The following is a 14,086-nucleotide window of genomic DNA, read 5'->3' as shown; positions in this document are numbered from 1 at the left end:
CTTTTGTATACATCAGCAAAGGATCAAAAATGACTTGGAAATTTGTATGCATACTGTAAATCAATATTGGGTTAGAAACAACATTGATCCATTTCCTGTTGATCTTGCAGAAGAACTTCATTCCAACAGGAAGCTAGCTAGGAACAAATAGGAAGATTGATGTTATGACATAGCCTAGCTTAACCCCTAATCTTCACCAGAAACAGGCCTGTTTTCATTGGTGTGTCAGGCGGTGGAGAGAGTTAGAAGCTTCAAATTCCTGGCAGTTAATAAATTCACAACCTGTCCTGGGTAGATATAATCACGATAAAGGCACACCAGCGGCTTTACTTAGAAATTTAGAGATTTGGTAAGTCACCAAATACACTCAACAAACTTGGATAGATGAACTGTAAAACTACATTTAGTTCTGCTATAACGTACACTTTTATACCGCAAATTGGATATAAAACAATTGATGAATTTAGGAACGCTGTCCGAATTAGTTATAACGCAATTTTAATTGGGAACTAGATAACCACTTATGCAACTTCAGAAATTGAGAAGCAGAACCCTTTATAACTACCACAGTTGAATTGGCATTCTCCTGAAATCACAATTATGGTGTCACTTTCCAGATGAGGTCATGAATCTTTCACAGAAATACTTCTCGATCAAGTTTTAATAGTTCAGCAGCAATTTCATCAGATCCAGGTGGTTTATTTTACAACAGTTGAATCACCAAGCCAAGGCTGTCCTTAGGTTTCAGCAGATAACATCCTTGATCCATCCCACAGCATATATCAAAATGGAAAGTTTGGTTCAAGAGAACTTCATAATGTTTCTCTCAAAAGATGCAGACTGCCTTTTTGGTGTTAAGTTCTCCTCCATCATCAGCACTCAGCAAATAAAGCATCCAGACATGCCATGATATTGGCTGGATACTTGATCTTTTGTGCCCTTTCCACCCACTATTATTTTTATTAGGTCATTATATTGTTACAGATTGGCTATCAGATGATAGGGATTTCCCCTACCCACACCGCCATCCTTGAGCCATAATAATCCAGTCCAAAACAATCCACCTATCTATACATAACTAAAACTTTCATCTACCTTCTATTTTCTATACATATCTAATTCTATACATAACTAATCTTGTCTCTCATCTTGTTATCTTCCGGTTTGCATTGATTTTACATTTGCGCAAAAACGGTACGCGATAGTGCTACGATTTTTTACCTTCCTCACCTTCCTCACTGTTGTCCTGTGCTGCAAAGGGGAGGAGAGGAGAAAGAAGAGGGGGTAGGTGAGGAGGGGGAACAGAGGGAGAGGAGGGTAGTGAGGGAGGTGAGGAGGGATAGTGGGGTGGTGAGGAGTAGGGGATAGAGCGATAGGAGGGGGTAGGGAGGGGAGAGGAGTTATGGAGGGAGGGAGGGAGTTACGGAGGGAGGGAGGGACTAAGGGTAGGGGAAAGGAGATGGATGGCGGGAGAGATTGGGGAGGGGTGGAGGAGAGGGGAAAGAAGAGGGAGGGTGAAGAGGAGAGGGGGGTGGGGATGGAGTGCTGGGGGAATGAGGGGAAATGAGCCGCAACTGCGCAGTTGGGGTCTCCGGGTGAGTGGTGGATATTGCGTTGGGGACCGGATTGCATTGGGGGCCAGGCCTCCCATGTGACAGGGCCCACTTAATCTAGTTTACATTTACAATTAGTTCCTGGGTATCCTGCGCGGAAGCCGTGAATCATATCATAGGGGCTATTAACAATGGACATTGTTTTTCGTATTGATTAGGATACATCAGATTGTCGGTGGAGAGCTGATGGAGACATTTTTTTGCAGGGTCCTCAAGATATTTGAAATTATTTTTTTCTGCAGTGGGATTTTTGTTGTTCTTGTTATTTAACAGCCAGATTGATGGTGATGGTACATCATCCACGTAAATATCCTGTAAAATACACAGCATCAACTCTGAGGCTTTGATGTGCCTCCCAAACTCAAGAATCCATATGCACTGCTGTGGGACCGCCTTCACAATAGGGACTGCAACAGTTGCAACCTGCAGCTCATCAGAGGGCAATTATATTAATAATTAGGCATGAATGCTAGAAATAGATTTTTTTGCTAAATTCGCTCTACTTTTCAGTGATTTATGCACAAGGACACCCAGATCGCTCTGAACACAGACACCTCTCAATAGATAAATGTAATTTTCACTAGTTCACCTACAAAAGTGAGATCCAATACAGACTTCAGAGGTTAAAAGGTAGTGAGATATAGACATATGCAGGTAGAGTAGCATTTACAACTAATCAATTCCCATGATCTAAACATACATTTCCATTATATTCCCAATGTTAAACCATACATTCCCATTATCATGGTAATTATTTAAATTAAGATATAACGCAATCCCAAGATTTTCCCTATATATTTTGCCTCTTTCTCTATCATTTAATTCCAATGTTTTTAGGTGTATTAAGCTGTCCATGCCTCATCTCAGTCTCTCATTTTTAAATCATCAATTCGTTCTATGCAACCTCACCTAGAGGCTTTGAGATCTGACAGTCTCTACTTATTTTCATTATTTTTCAATCCTACCTGAATGCAGGAATGATGCCAGATGACTGGAACAACATTTACACCATATTTTAGAAACGAGACAAAGCAAGTAACTGTATACCAAAAAACGACTCAAAGTGCAGGAGTAACTCAGCAGTTTAGGCAGCATCCCTGGAGAACAGGAATAGGTGAAGTTTCCAGTTAGGATGCTTCTTCAACTGTTGACCAGTTTGTTTAACCCTGGTAAGTAGCGGGCAAATTATTGGACTCTTATGAGAAACAGCATAAGCCATCGCTTATAAAAGGAACAAATGAGGAAAAATCAGCGTGAATTCCTTTGGCTGACAATTGAATTTTTATGGAGGAAGCAATGAGGTGTATTAAGCTGTGTTGATTCAATTTGTCTTGAATTAGGGTGACTATTGACAGACACTGTATTTGCGCCTGTATTTGCATCATCATTGAGGGCGATGTGTCAGATGTATTCAATGTGGATTTTATCAACCCTTTTTGGCAAAACCCCGCATGAAAGGAAGGTAAAGTACCAACCTTGGGATCCAAGGAAGCACTGCAAATTGGATCCAAAATTGGCTCTGTACCACAAAGCACAGCGAGTCAAAAAGGATTGTAAAAAACAATGTAGAATTGGTTAACAAATTAATCAACTAATTTTTTTTTTGACAGGAAGTTTGCTACAAATAAGATTTCAGAGCCTAGTAGCCAGGCCTTTGATTTTTATGATTCTCTATTATTAATTAACACTTGAGTGTACGGTGTGTAATAAAGTTTTTTACAGTACATAAATTGACCATGTGGCCTATTTCCAACATTTTTACCCCCCTGAACTATCTGTCTGCCCTTCACACACACCAATCCACCTGGGCTTCTCCTCACTTGGCCTTCCCTTCCCCCCTCCAATATGCTTGTTTTTTTTCCTTATCCACTCAACCCGTTACCTACCAGCATCGATCTCTATATTACCTGCTATCCCTCCACCATTTGGCTCCATCTGCTCATCATATTTCTCCTTCCACCTATCACCCACTGGCCCCCTGTTTCACCACTTCCTCTCACCTCTCTTTACAGGCTATTTTCCCCTCTTTACTCTCAGTCCTGATGCTGGGTTTGAGCTGCGTCATTGACCATATCTTTGACTTGACAAATCCTCCAGCAGTTTGTTTTTGTTACAGTAAATAAAGACTGTTCTCTTAAAATATACAAAAAAATACAGGGACAATGATTTCCACCACTGAGACGGTCCCAAATTCTCTGCCTGAAAAAATGGAGATGAAAAACACGTTCTTCACTTCTCAGAAGTATTTGATGTGCGTGGGAACGTCTCGGCCTGCAGAGTGACTGACCAGGTGCTGGAAGGTAGGATTAGACCGAGCAGCTTTTGAAACCAAGATGAACGCAATGGGCCAAATGGCATCTGTATTTTATTTTGTTCCAATTAATTTTGTCTATGTCATCATTTTGAACATAAACTGCAAACAGCATATATTACAGCAGCATTTTAAGTAGCTTGTGGAAACTTGATTTGTAGTTTACAGAATTCCAGGCACAGAGTTACACAGGTAGTTTCCAGTGTAAAAGCAGGAACAGGGATGGGAGGAAAGAATATGCGTAATATAGTAGCTTTCACACAGTCAGGAGGATGTGCTGCTTAATAGCAGATAGTAGGGATATTAGTGACTATAGGAATTGTAGTTTCACAGACAACAAATACACATGAACAAATATTTCAAACAGAATTTTAAAAATGACCACAGATTCCTCCAGGTCAACTGGAAGGATAAGCAAGCCAGCTTCCCCCAAGATAACATTCTCCAATGTCCGGACTCTAAATGACTGTTGTCTCAGATGGCAGACAACGTCATTTGTGTATGTGACACCCAAAAGAATACACCCTACTCCAACTTTCATCATAACAAGAAATTACCATGTGGGCAACGGTAAAGGCTCAAGGAAGCACAAGTGTCAAAAGCACAACAGTCCTTCCAACTTCTAAGAATCTATAAACCACAAGGAGCATTTAGGATAGCATTGACAATCTTGAGCTTAGAAGAACACAGAAGTGGAGGAGTGAAACAATACCCAAACTACCCACATCAGTCGTGTAAGTCCTGATCCACCTGTGGCATTTTCTGTGGCTCCCACAAAAGGCTTCTGCAGCCATCTCAGAGCCCACAGGACTGGCAACAAGAAATACTCAACCGTAAGGGATGCCCAAGAACAATATACAGTCTCCTGCAAATTTAAAAAGATGAACACTATTTGTAATCTGCACCTGATAAACTGCAATGGAGCAAAACAGTTTAAAAAACTTTTTCCACATAATGTACACAGAATATTCTTATAGCTAAAGCAAATAACATTGCAAAAACAGAAATCTAACCTACCATTTACGCTTCACGAGTTCACCTTCTGAATTTCTCCCTTCTTAATCAGATTAATAGACAATCCCATGTTTAACAAGATTATGTCCTTAACCTTGAATCAGTTGCATGCTGTTCACTTAGACTTCAGCTGGGACTACAGCACATCCCGTGATTCATCATGCAATCTGGCACCAAATTATAATTTTTAATTTGAAAACTGTACTAAACAATTAACAATTGTTAAAAAGACTACACAAACAAGTCTTGCAACAATTTGAATATTGCACAAGATTTTGGGATGATCTTGGGTTTACAGAGGTATCATGAGGGAAAATAGCTAAGTGTACTGGTATCATCGGTTTTAAAAAGGTAACAAAGTTATGAAAGGGTTTCAACAAAATACAAGCAAAGCAGGTTGTCGAGCATGGTGTCGAGGTCCACTATTCAACTTGGGATTAAACGCAACACAAAACTGCAAACAATCTGGTTCAGATTCTGGTTCTTGCCAGCCAAATACAATGCGATTGGCAAAGGAACAAAGCTTGTAATTCTGAACAAACGTAATAAATATAGTCTTTTTGCATTTATTTGGAAGAGATGTTTCATTCTTTTTTTTTTTCCTGGATCCAAGCCTCACTGGCACGTTCAGTATTTATTGCCCAGGATCCAAGATGGATGGCGATTCTTTGTGTGGTAGCCCAAGCGGATCTATTTACATGTATTACAATCATTCTCCTCTTACATTTCAATTCTAAGACCATCAGAATTACCAACAATGTTATTTTTCTAGCTACGTCACCATATTCTGCACTTTGTATACTCTCTCATATGAACTACCTAATGTATGGTATGGTAATAAGACTAAAACCAAAATAATTGCCAACTGTCTTCAATCTGTCTGTGAAATACTGTTGGGAATTGTGTTCCAGGAAGAAAGGGCAAAGTATTTCCAGGTCAGGGAGGCGCAACGCGGAGGGGAACCTGCAGGGGGAAGTGCATCTGGGGTGCAAAGTATAGACAGAGTCGATGGAGGGGTGGGAGGGAAAGAAGGTTTTTGCGTGATGATCTGGGATATAGACTCCAATGAATGCCTTCACTATATTTCCTCCCACCTTATCTCCTGAAGAACTCTATTCCATTTTGCCGGTTACTTTGTCTCATTCGATTTGCTCCAATAATTGCTCCAGACCTTTAGCACAAGTACATTTGAAATGTCTAGCTTCTTTCTGAACCAGGACAGTAAACAGATACATGACCACAACTCATCTATCGATCACAGCTCTGCTCTCATCCTGGATAGAGCATGAAGGGACCTTCTCTGATCTTTACCTTCTACCCCATAAACATCTGCAATCAATGAATCATATGACACAAATTTCATCAAAAGATGACTATCAGATATGTATTCCCCTCCCTTCCCTTCCACCATTTTGAACTCGTGATTCGCTGGTATACTCTTCCATCCCCATCCACTACTCTATCCTGTGACATCTTCACATCACTGCAGGAGGTGCACTACCTAGCAATGTTACAAAATTTTGAGATTTTAAAAATCAAGTCTGTAATTTATCCCATCAGATAAAGCATAAAAATAAGTTTAATTTGACACCTAATTCACTTTCATATCTCAAGTATTTAAAAAGTTATGGCCATTTTCATACTCGGAAATGAGCATCTTGTTCCCTATTGATTTTCTATGGACATAACAAAAAAGTTGTGATCGTGAACAGTCAAAAGCCCATAACTTTCTTAAAAATTAAGAGAACTGAATGAAATTTTCAGTTATCATAGATTGAAGCATTCTGAAACAAATATAAAATAATCTTACTTGGATGACCTGAAATTAAAGCATATAATTAGTTAGTTACCTAATTGTAGCTAATTTCAGACTTCAATTACTAGATCTAAACATCTATCCATTTCTTAATAAATTATTAACATTTTTAAATAGCCTAAATGTCCAAATAATATTCACAAATAATTCACAATAAAACATGATTTTTAAATCTCATTTACATTAATTTATAGACCAAATGGAAGGAATTCAGTGTTTAATTGCTGTAAATAAATGCCCATTTAAATCAGCTTTCCAGTGGGATCCTGTGGAACGCGCTGGTTTAGAACGTTCACATTGCGGTAGATTTGTGCCCCAAATGCCGAGAAAAATACTGCGCGATATAATGGGGCCAAATTGAGCTACTCCCAATAGTAAATTTTGTATAACGGGATCTTTAGAAGCCCTTTTTAATGTAAAAATATACAACCTAACTTCTGCTATTTGCTTTATGAGACTCTGCGGTTGCTGGCCGTCGCGGGTTTAGAGATTGATTTTTAAACTACTATAACTATTATACGAGGCCTTTAAACCTAATAATAGCTTTTGCGACGGGGTCTTCCAGCGATTTTTCGTTAATAATTAACTAGGCTGAACATCTTCGATTTGAACAGCCTAGAGAAAATCGCGTTTTAAACCCGCCCCCTCTAAACGGCGCCAAAATCGCGCACACCCGCAACGGCAGATTTTCAAAGACGCTTCAGGTAGGCTTTGCAACATACCTACACTACCTGTTCTTCCATCTCTTTCCTTCCCAACATGAACAGATCCAGGTGAAGCAGTAATTATTCAATCTATTGTGGTACATTATGTTTACAATGTGGTCTCCTCTATATGGTCTCCTCTAAAGTGGAGACACTAAACAGATGATTATCCCCGTCCTAGCTGACCTTTCACTGCAGATTAATCAATTCCAAACTAATCAGCCTCACACATTTGCTTTTACACAGTAGCCACATATTGCTCAACAAATGTCTGTGATGTCTACAGGCTCCCAGTAATTTGGACAGAACAGAACACAAGCATAACAGCAACTGCAGATAAAAGGTAGTTTGCTGCATCTGTCCTCAGCAGATAAATATCGATCAAGATTCTAATCCAGCAATTGATTAAAATGTGGATTACATCAGGATGGAAGCTGTCAGCTTGAAGGACAGCAAGTTTGTGCTTAACTAAGATACTAAATCTCTCAAACATTCAACCATTCCAATCATCGTCACAACAGAGTAGATAGTCAGGGCCTTCCAAAAGCAAAAATACAATTATTCGTATTTCAATGGTGTTAATATGTATCTCTGTGCTTTCATTGTTCCGTCACATGAACAGATCTTATTTCACTCATTATTAGAAATCAGAATCCGTTTCTATATAACTTTTTATTGGACAAACAGGACCCTACCATCATGAATTATGGATATGCAGTATGCCAGACAACATCACAACCCAACTATACCAGATATAGAGGCATAATAACATTTACCTGTTTACACAAAACAACTGTGATGTCAGTGACCTGAATAAGAGCAGTGAGTTCAGAAAGATTACCATGTGAGGAAATAGGCAACAGCTAATCAGGAACAAAAAGCATGAGGAAAAACCGTGCAAGTTAGGAATTAGTATACAATAAATCCTCGTTGTAACGGATCATGTCAGGGGAGGTAGTGTCCTTTATTGCCAAATGTTCGCTATAACCGAGTAATGGATTATCATTGTATAAATAGTAGAAACAAACAACTACAGTTGCTGGTTGACACAAAATGCTGGAGTAACTCAGCGGGTAAAGCAGCATCTCTGGAGAAAAAGGAATGACGGATGTTTCGGGTCGAGACCCTTCTTCAGACTGATGTTAGGGGAGGGGGCGGGATAAAGATATAATGTAGTCAGAGACAGTATGACTAGTGGGAGAACTGGGAAGGGTAAGGGATGGAGAGAGAAAGCAAGGGCTATCTGAAGCTGGAGAAGTCAATGTTCAAACCGATGGGGTGTAAACTACCCAAGCGAAATATGAGGTGCTGTTTGCGCTGGGCCTCACTCTGACAATGGAGGAGGCCCAGGACAGAAAGGTCAGATTGGGAATGGGAGGGCAAGTTGAAGTGCTGGGCCACCGGGAGATCAGGTGCGTTAAGACGGACTGCGCGTAGGTGTTCAGTGAAACGATCGGCGAGCCAGGGCTTGGTCTTGATGATATATAGGAGTTCCCACCTGGAACAGCGGATACAGTAGATGAGGTTGGAGGAGGTACAAGTGAACCTCTGCCTCTCCCGAAAAGACTGTTGGGGTCCTTGGACGGAGTCGAGGGGGGAGGTATAGGCACAGATATTACATCTCTTGCGGTTGCAAGAGGAAGTAACTGGAGAGGGGATGGTTTGGGTGGGAAGGGACGAGTTGACCAGGGAGGGAACAGTCTATGCGGAAAGCAGAAAGGGGTGGAGATGGGGAGATGTGGCCAATTGTGGGATCCCGTTGGAGGTGACGAAAATGGTGAACGATTATATGCTGTATGCAACAGCTCATGGGGTGGAAGGTGAGGACAAGGGGGACTCTGTCCTTGTTACGAATGGGGGGGGGGGGGGGGGGGAGTAAGAGTGGAGCTGCGAGATATCGAGGAGACCCTAGTGAGAGCCTCATCTATAATGGAAGAGGGGAACCCTCGTTTCCTAAAGAATTATGACATCTCCGATGCCCTGGTATGGAACACTTCATCCTGGGTGCAGATATGGAGTAGAGAGAGGAATTGGGAGTAGGGGAATAGAGTCTTTAGAGGAAGCAGGGTGGGAAGAAGTGTAGTCAAGATAGCTATGGGAGTTAGGTTTGTAGTAGATGTCGGTCAATAGTCTGTTTCCTGTGATGGAGACGGTGAGGTCTAGAAACAGTAGGGAGATGTCGGGGATGTCCAAGTGAATTTGAGTGCAGGATGGAAATTAGTGGTGAAGTTGATGAAGTCAGTGAGTTCTGCATGGGTGCAGGAGGTAGCACCAATGCAGTCGTCAATGTTGCAGAGGTAGAGCTCGGGGATAGGTCCAGTGTACGCTTGGAACAGGGATTGTTCAATGTATTTAAACCAGCATCTGCAGTTCTTTCTGTTGGTTCATACACTAAAGGATATAAAGTGTTGGGTAACATGGATAGGTGGTTTCTCAGGTCCAGACTCTTTTTTAGGGTCTCGGTCTAGAACTGGACCCGGAATCTTGCCGAGATGATGGCCAGGGAAGAGGCGAGGATTGGTGCAGTCATTGGTCACTGCCCACGGGCGACCGGAGTCCAGGCAAGGATTGGCGGTATGGTGGTGAGATGGTGGTGTTAGCGGCAGCCGTGGTAGTGATGACCGAGATGGCGGCGGTTGTGGTGGCGGTAATGGTGACTGTGATGGTGGCTGTGGTCGTGGCAGCAGCAACTGCGGCGGTGGTGATGGTAGCTGAGACAACTACAGTGGTGGTGGTGATGGTGGATGTGGAGTAGACAGCGGTGTTAGTGGTGATGACTGCAGTGGTGCGTTGGAGGCAGGCATAGCCTGTGATCGGTCGGGATGAGTACAGCGGCAGGAGGGGCTGGATAGATGGCATGGGCTGAGGTGGCATTAGCAGCCCTGTCTGGTGGGGTAAGTCGATAGGCCAGTCCGCAATAAGAAAAATCTTTTACAAAGAGTTCTGTAAAAAACAAGGGTTTACTATATTGGAAAAGAACTGTTAGAAATACTGTAAGTAAGCACCTCAGAAATGGAGAAAATATCCAAGATAGCAACAGCTGCATTAACACTACACTAGGATTAACCCTCCATCCAATCATGTGCTGGTTTTAAGCCTTCAATCATTTAGTAAACATCCACAACTGCCATTCCAGACATACGAATTCAAGAATATAAGCCGAAATTCAAAGGAAGCATTGCAATAGAATTTACTGCCTTTCGATTAATAGTTAAAATGGAGCCCATCACAGTTCTATGGCATCATTCTGGACAACAGAATGTGTGTGTGTGATCTATATATATTTGTATTTGTGAGTGTGTGTATATATATGTGTATATATATATTACTCAGTCCTCCTCCGCTGAGCAGGCCCCGAGGATTTTTCCCATCGATGAAAAATAAAAAAGTTATGAGTATTTAAAAAACATTGAGATCCTCTCGCCTGCCAATCACTGCGATGAAGGTCACGCCCCTTACCAGAGGGGGGGGCAGGACTATAAAATCCCGGATGCCTGAACATGACTCAGTCACTCTGCAAGATTGCGAGGGAGAGGCCACAACTCTCATTCTAAGCTGTGAATCAACTGAACTGTGAGTCTGCAATGTACTTGCAATGAATGATTTGTTAGGCCTTAATGACAATGCCATGAGTTGTTTGGCCTGCTGCTCTGCCTGTGCTTGAAACTGCAATGCTTTATTAGGTCCGACTGTGTTTGGAAGGAATAAATGCTTTATTAGGTCCGACTGTGTTTGGTTCAAAAGTCCCGCTCATTTCGTGACTTGGTGAACAGGTCGCGCTGATTGCGTAATTTCCGGTGAGTGCAGAGGTCACGCTGATTGCGGAAGTGCTGCTGACTGCGGAAGCCCCAAAGTGGAGAGCTGTGTGAGTATTCAAGTTTACTGCCATTTATATGGCGTGTGAGTCAGTGAGTGTGTGAGTGTCTGTGTGTGAGTGTCTGTGTGTGAGTGTCTGAGTGTTTGTGAATGTATGTTTGTGTTTGTGAGTGTATGTGTGTGAGTGTATGATTCTCGCAGCTCTTGCACCTCAAATGCACCTTCACAAACACAATTTAGAAACAAGGAACTGCTGACGCTGGTTTACAAAAAAAAGACACAAAGTGCTGAGATAACTTAGCAGATCAGGCAGCATCTCTGCAGAACGTGGATAGGCGCTGTTTTGGATTGGGACTCTTCTTCATGCTGCAGACTGTAGAGTCTGAAAAAAGGTCTAGACGTGAAACGACACCTATCCAGGTTCTCCAGAAATGCTGCCTGACCAACAGAGTTACTCCAGCGCTGTGCAGTTTTTTTCCCCACAAATAAAATTCATGGATCATAGGCAATACTGCCTAGCATTCACTAGTCATCTCTGATAACTCTCCCTTGACTCACTGTAGCCCATATACAAGGGAGTCCAAAATTTTGTTCAATAGGAAGGATTTTAATCCACATTTGTACTCAATTATGATATAAAATACCAAAAACCCTCTGCCACCAAGGCACAAAAATCAGCATGTGGACCAGGTGCAGGCAGATAGGGTAAGTTTAAATTGGCATCTTGGTCAGCCAAAGGGTATTTATCCCTGCACTGTTTTACTTTCTATGTTCGAAAACACATTTAAAATTCTGTCTAGATGAGTGCATTCAAAATACAGCTTGCCAGGCAACAAAGCAAGCATTTTCATAGAAATCTCCACACCACAACCTTTTCCTGAGCAGTAAAAGTCTATAATTGAATAGCAAGGAAAGAGGCCATTCATCCAACAAGCATCGGATTCACAGTGTAAATGGGGACTGTTCCGAAATACTCTTATTGTGTTATGTTCCATTCTTCTTATCCTCAAAATACAATGACAATGAAACAACAATCTAGTGTAGGGTACAAAACAAAGATTGTTTCCATTAAATTTAAACAAAGATTTTAAGAAACCAGTAATTTGCTGGATCATAACCAACAGTCCACCTTCAATTGGAGAACTTGGGGCTGTAAAGAGTGCAGAGATGCTGAGGTAGAGGGATGAGAGAAAAGAAATTGAAGAATCCCAGATTGGTTCCAGAATGAGATTTCTTCTGTATTTTAGTGGGAGGTAGGGATGAAGTAATTAGGGAAGAGCCCATAATACAGACATAGACGCTCAAAGCTCGGGCTATCATTCGGCAGGCAGAGAATAGCAAGTCCCCCAAAACACATTGTACCGCCTCCACATTAACCCGCCCCCTCATTGACTCTCCCCTTTGTTCCTCGCGGTGACCTGCCCCTTTGTTCCCCTCCCCAACAATGACCAGTGTCCTCTCCCCGCCGCGGCACTGACCTGCCCCACTGTGTTCCCTCCGCCCCCCCGCCCCCTTTCTGAACCAGCCCTGACCCGTCCCAATGGGTTCCCACAATATCGTCCTCTTCCTTCTAAATATCACGTTAACTCCAGCCTGTTACTCCGGCATCCGGCCTCACCTGGATCTCGGATCGGGTGACCCGTTCCTCCTTACCAGCCGACGGCCAGGAACTGGGGTTGGGGAGGCTGAGCGGGCCGCCGTCTCGATGAGACGAGCTCGAGCCGTCCGCGTCTCGGCCATAGACCACTCCGCTCTGGGAGACGTGGATACTTGGGGTGCAGCCCATGGCGGGCGGGCGGGCGGGCGACCGACGCCAGGCCGCCCCCCCGGGCCCGGCCCGCACCGCCCGCTCGCTCGCCTCGCACCGACCGCTCTCCGGCGCAAGCGACGGACCGAACGCCTCAGTCCTCCATCGAGGAACCCGAGGTTCCGGGTCTGCCGACTATGACAGGTTCACGGCCCTGTGTGGACCATGGGGGCGAGTTGTCGACGATCACTCGAGTCCGGAATCCGGCCCCAGACCTGCCACCGAGCGTCCAGAGCTGCCGCCTCGCCTCACCTCGCCTGACGTCAATGGAACTCGCCACCCAATTGGCCGGCGGCCGCGCGGGGAAGCAGCTGGAGTTGTGGTGGGAAATTTAAAGCGGCGAAGTGTCCGCGCCGGGCACGAGCTGTCCGCGTGCCGCGCACCAACGGTCTCCGCGCGCGTGCGCGGCATAGCCCATGGCGCCGGGACTTCATCCATTAACCTGAGGTGAAGCCACCGTAGATTTGGTCGCTAAATTTTGTGACGATACAAAATAAAAGGTAGGAAGAGGATCGTAGGAACGTACAAAGTGATATGGAGAGGTTAATGAGAGGGCAAATGTAGTATAGCGTGGGAAAAGTGAAATTGTCCATTTTCTATACAATAAAAATTGAAACGTCTTATCAGAGTTTTGAGGTATTGTAAAGACTTGAAATGTTGAGGGGTTTAGATGTCCGAGCGAATGCTTTGTAAAAGACTTGTATCCAGTGCAGCATGTAATCAGTAAAGTTGCCAGAATGTTATTTTATGGGAAAATAGAGAATCTGTGCTTCAGAGTATTGTATTATTCAGTGCCTGTCTGTATTATTGATTTATTGTATATTCATTTCTTGTGATGTTGCAGAGGGATCTAACTGTCCTCCAAAGGTGAATGGTTTGTAAAAACATTAGTGATATAGTACAGATATTAGTGTGCACATGCCTGAATTATGTGTACAGTACTGGTCTCTTTAAGGAAGAATGTTAAAGCATTGTAAGCAATTGAGGACAAGTTCATTGGACAGA

The 14,086-nt window shown here is 43.0% G+C and overlaps 1 protein-coding gene across 4 annotated transcripts in view; it reads right to left on the bottom strand.

Moving 5' to 3' along the window:
• Positions 1-13,413, bottom strand: part of LOC116991521 (high affinity cAMP-specific and IBMX-insensitive 3',5'-cyclic phosphodiesterase 8B-like) — a 77,734-nt gene extending 64,321 nt beyond the window's left edge. For 2 of the 4 annotated variants that reach the window (XM_033050179.1, XM_033050181.1), the window contains exon 1: positions 12,893-13,408. In XM_033050179.1, coding sequence (XP_032906070.1) covers positions 12,893-13,060 — 168 coding nt within the window. In that variant the 5' untranslated portion in view covers positions 13,061-13,408. Of the gene's footprint in view, positions 1-12,892 lie in introns of all 4 variants that reach the window. The other 2 variants (XR_004416811.1, XM_033050180.1) reach the window with 2 other exon arrangements.
• Positions 13,414-14,086: the final 673 nt, after the last annotated feature.

Source organism: Amblyraja radiata, chromosome 34, assembly GCF_010909765.2.
Source record: "Amblyraja radiata isolate CabotCenter1 chromosome 34, sAmbRad1.1.pri, whole genome shotgun sequence".
Taxonomy (NCBI): Eukaryota; Metazoa; Chordata; class Chondrichthyes; order Rajiformes; family Rajidae; genus Amblyraja; species Amblyraja radiata.
This window is presented reverse-complemented; position numbering and strand designations above follow the sequence as displayed.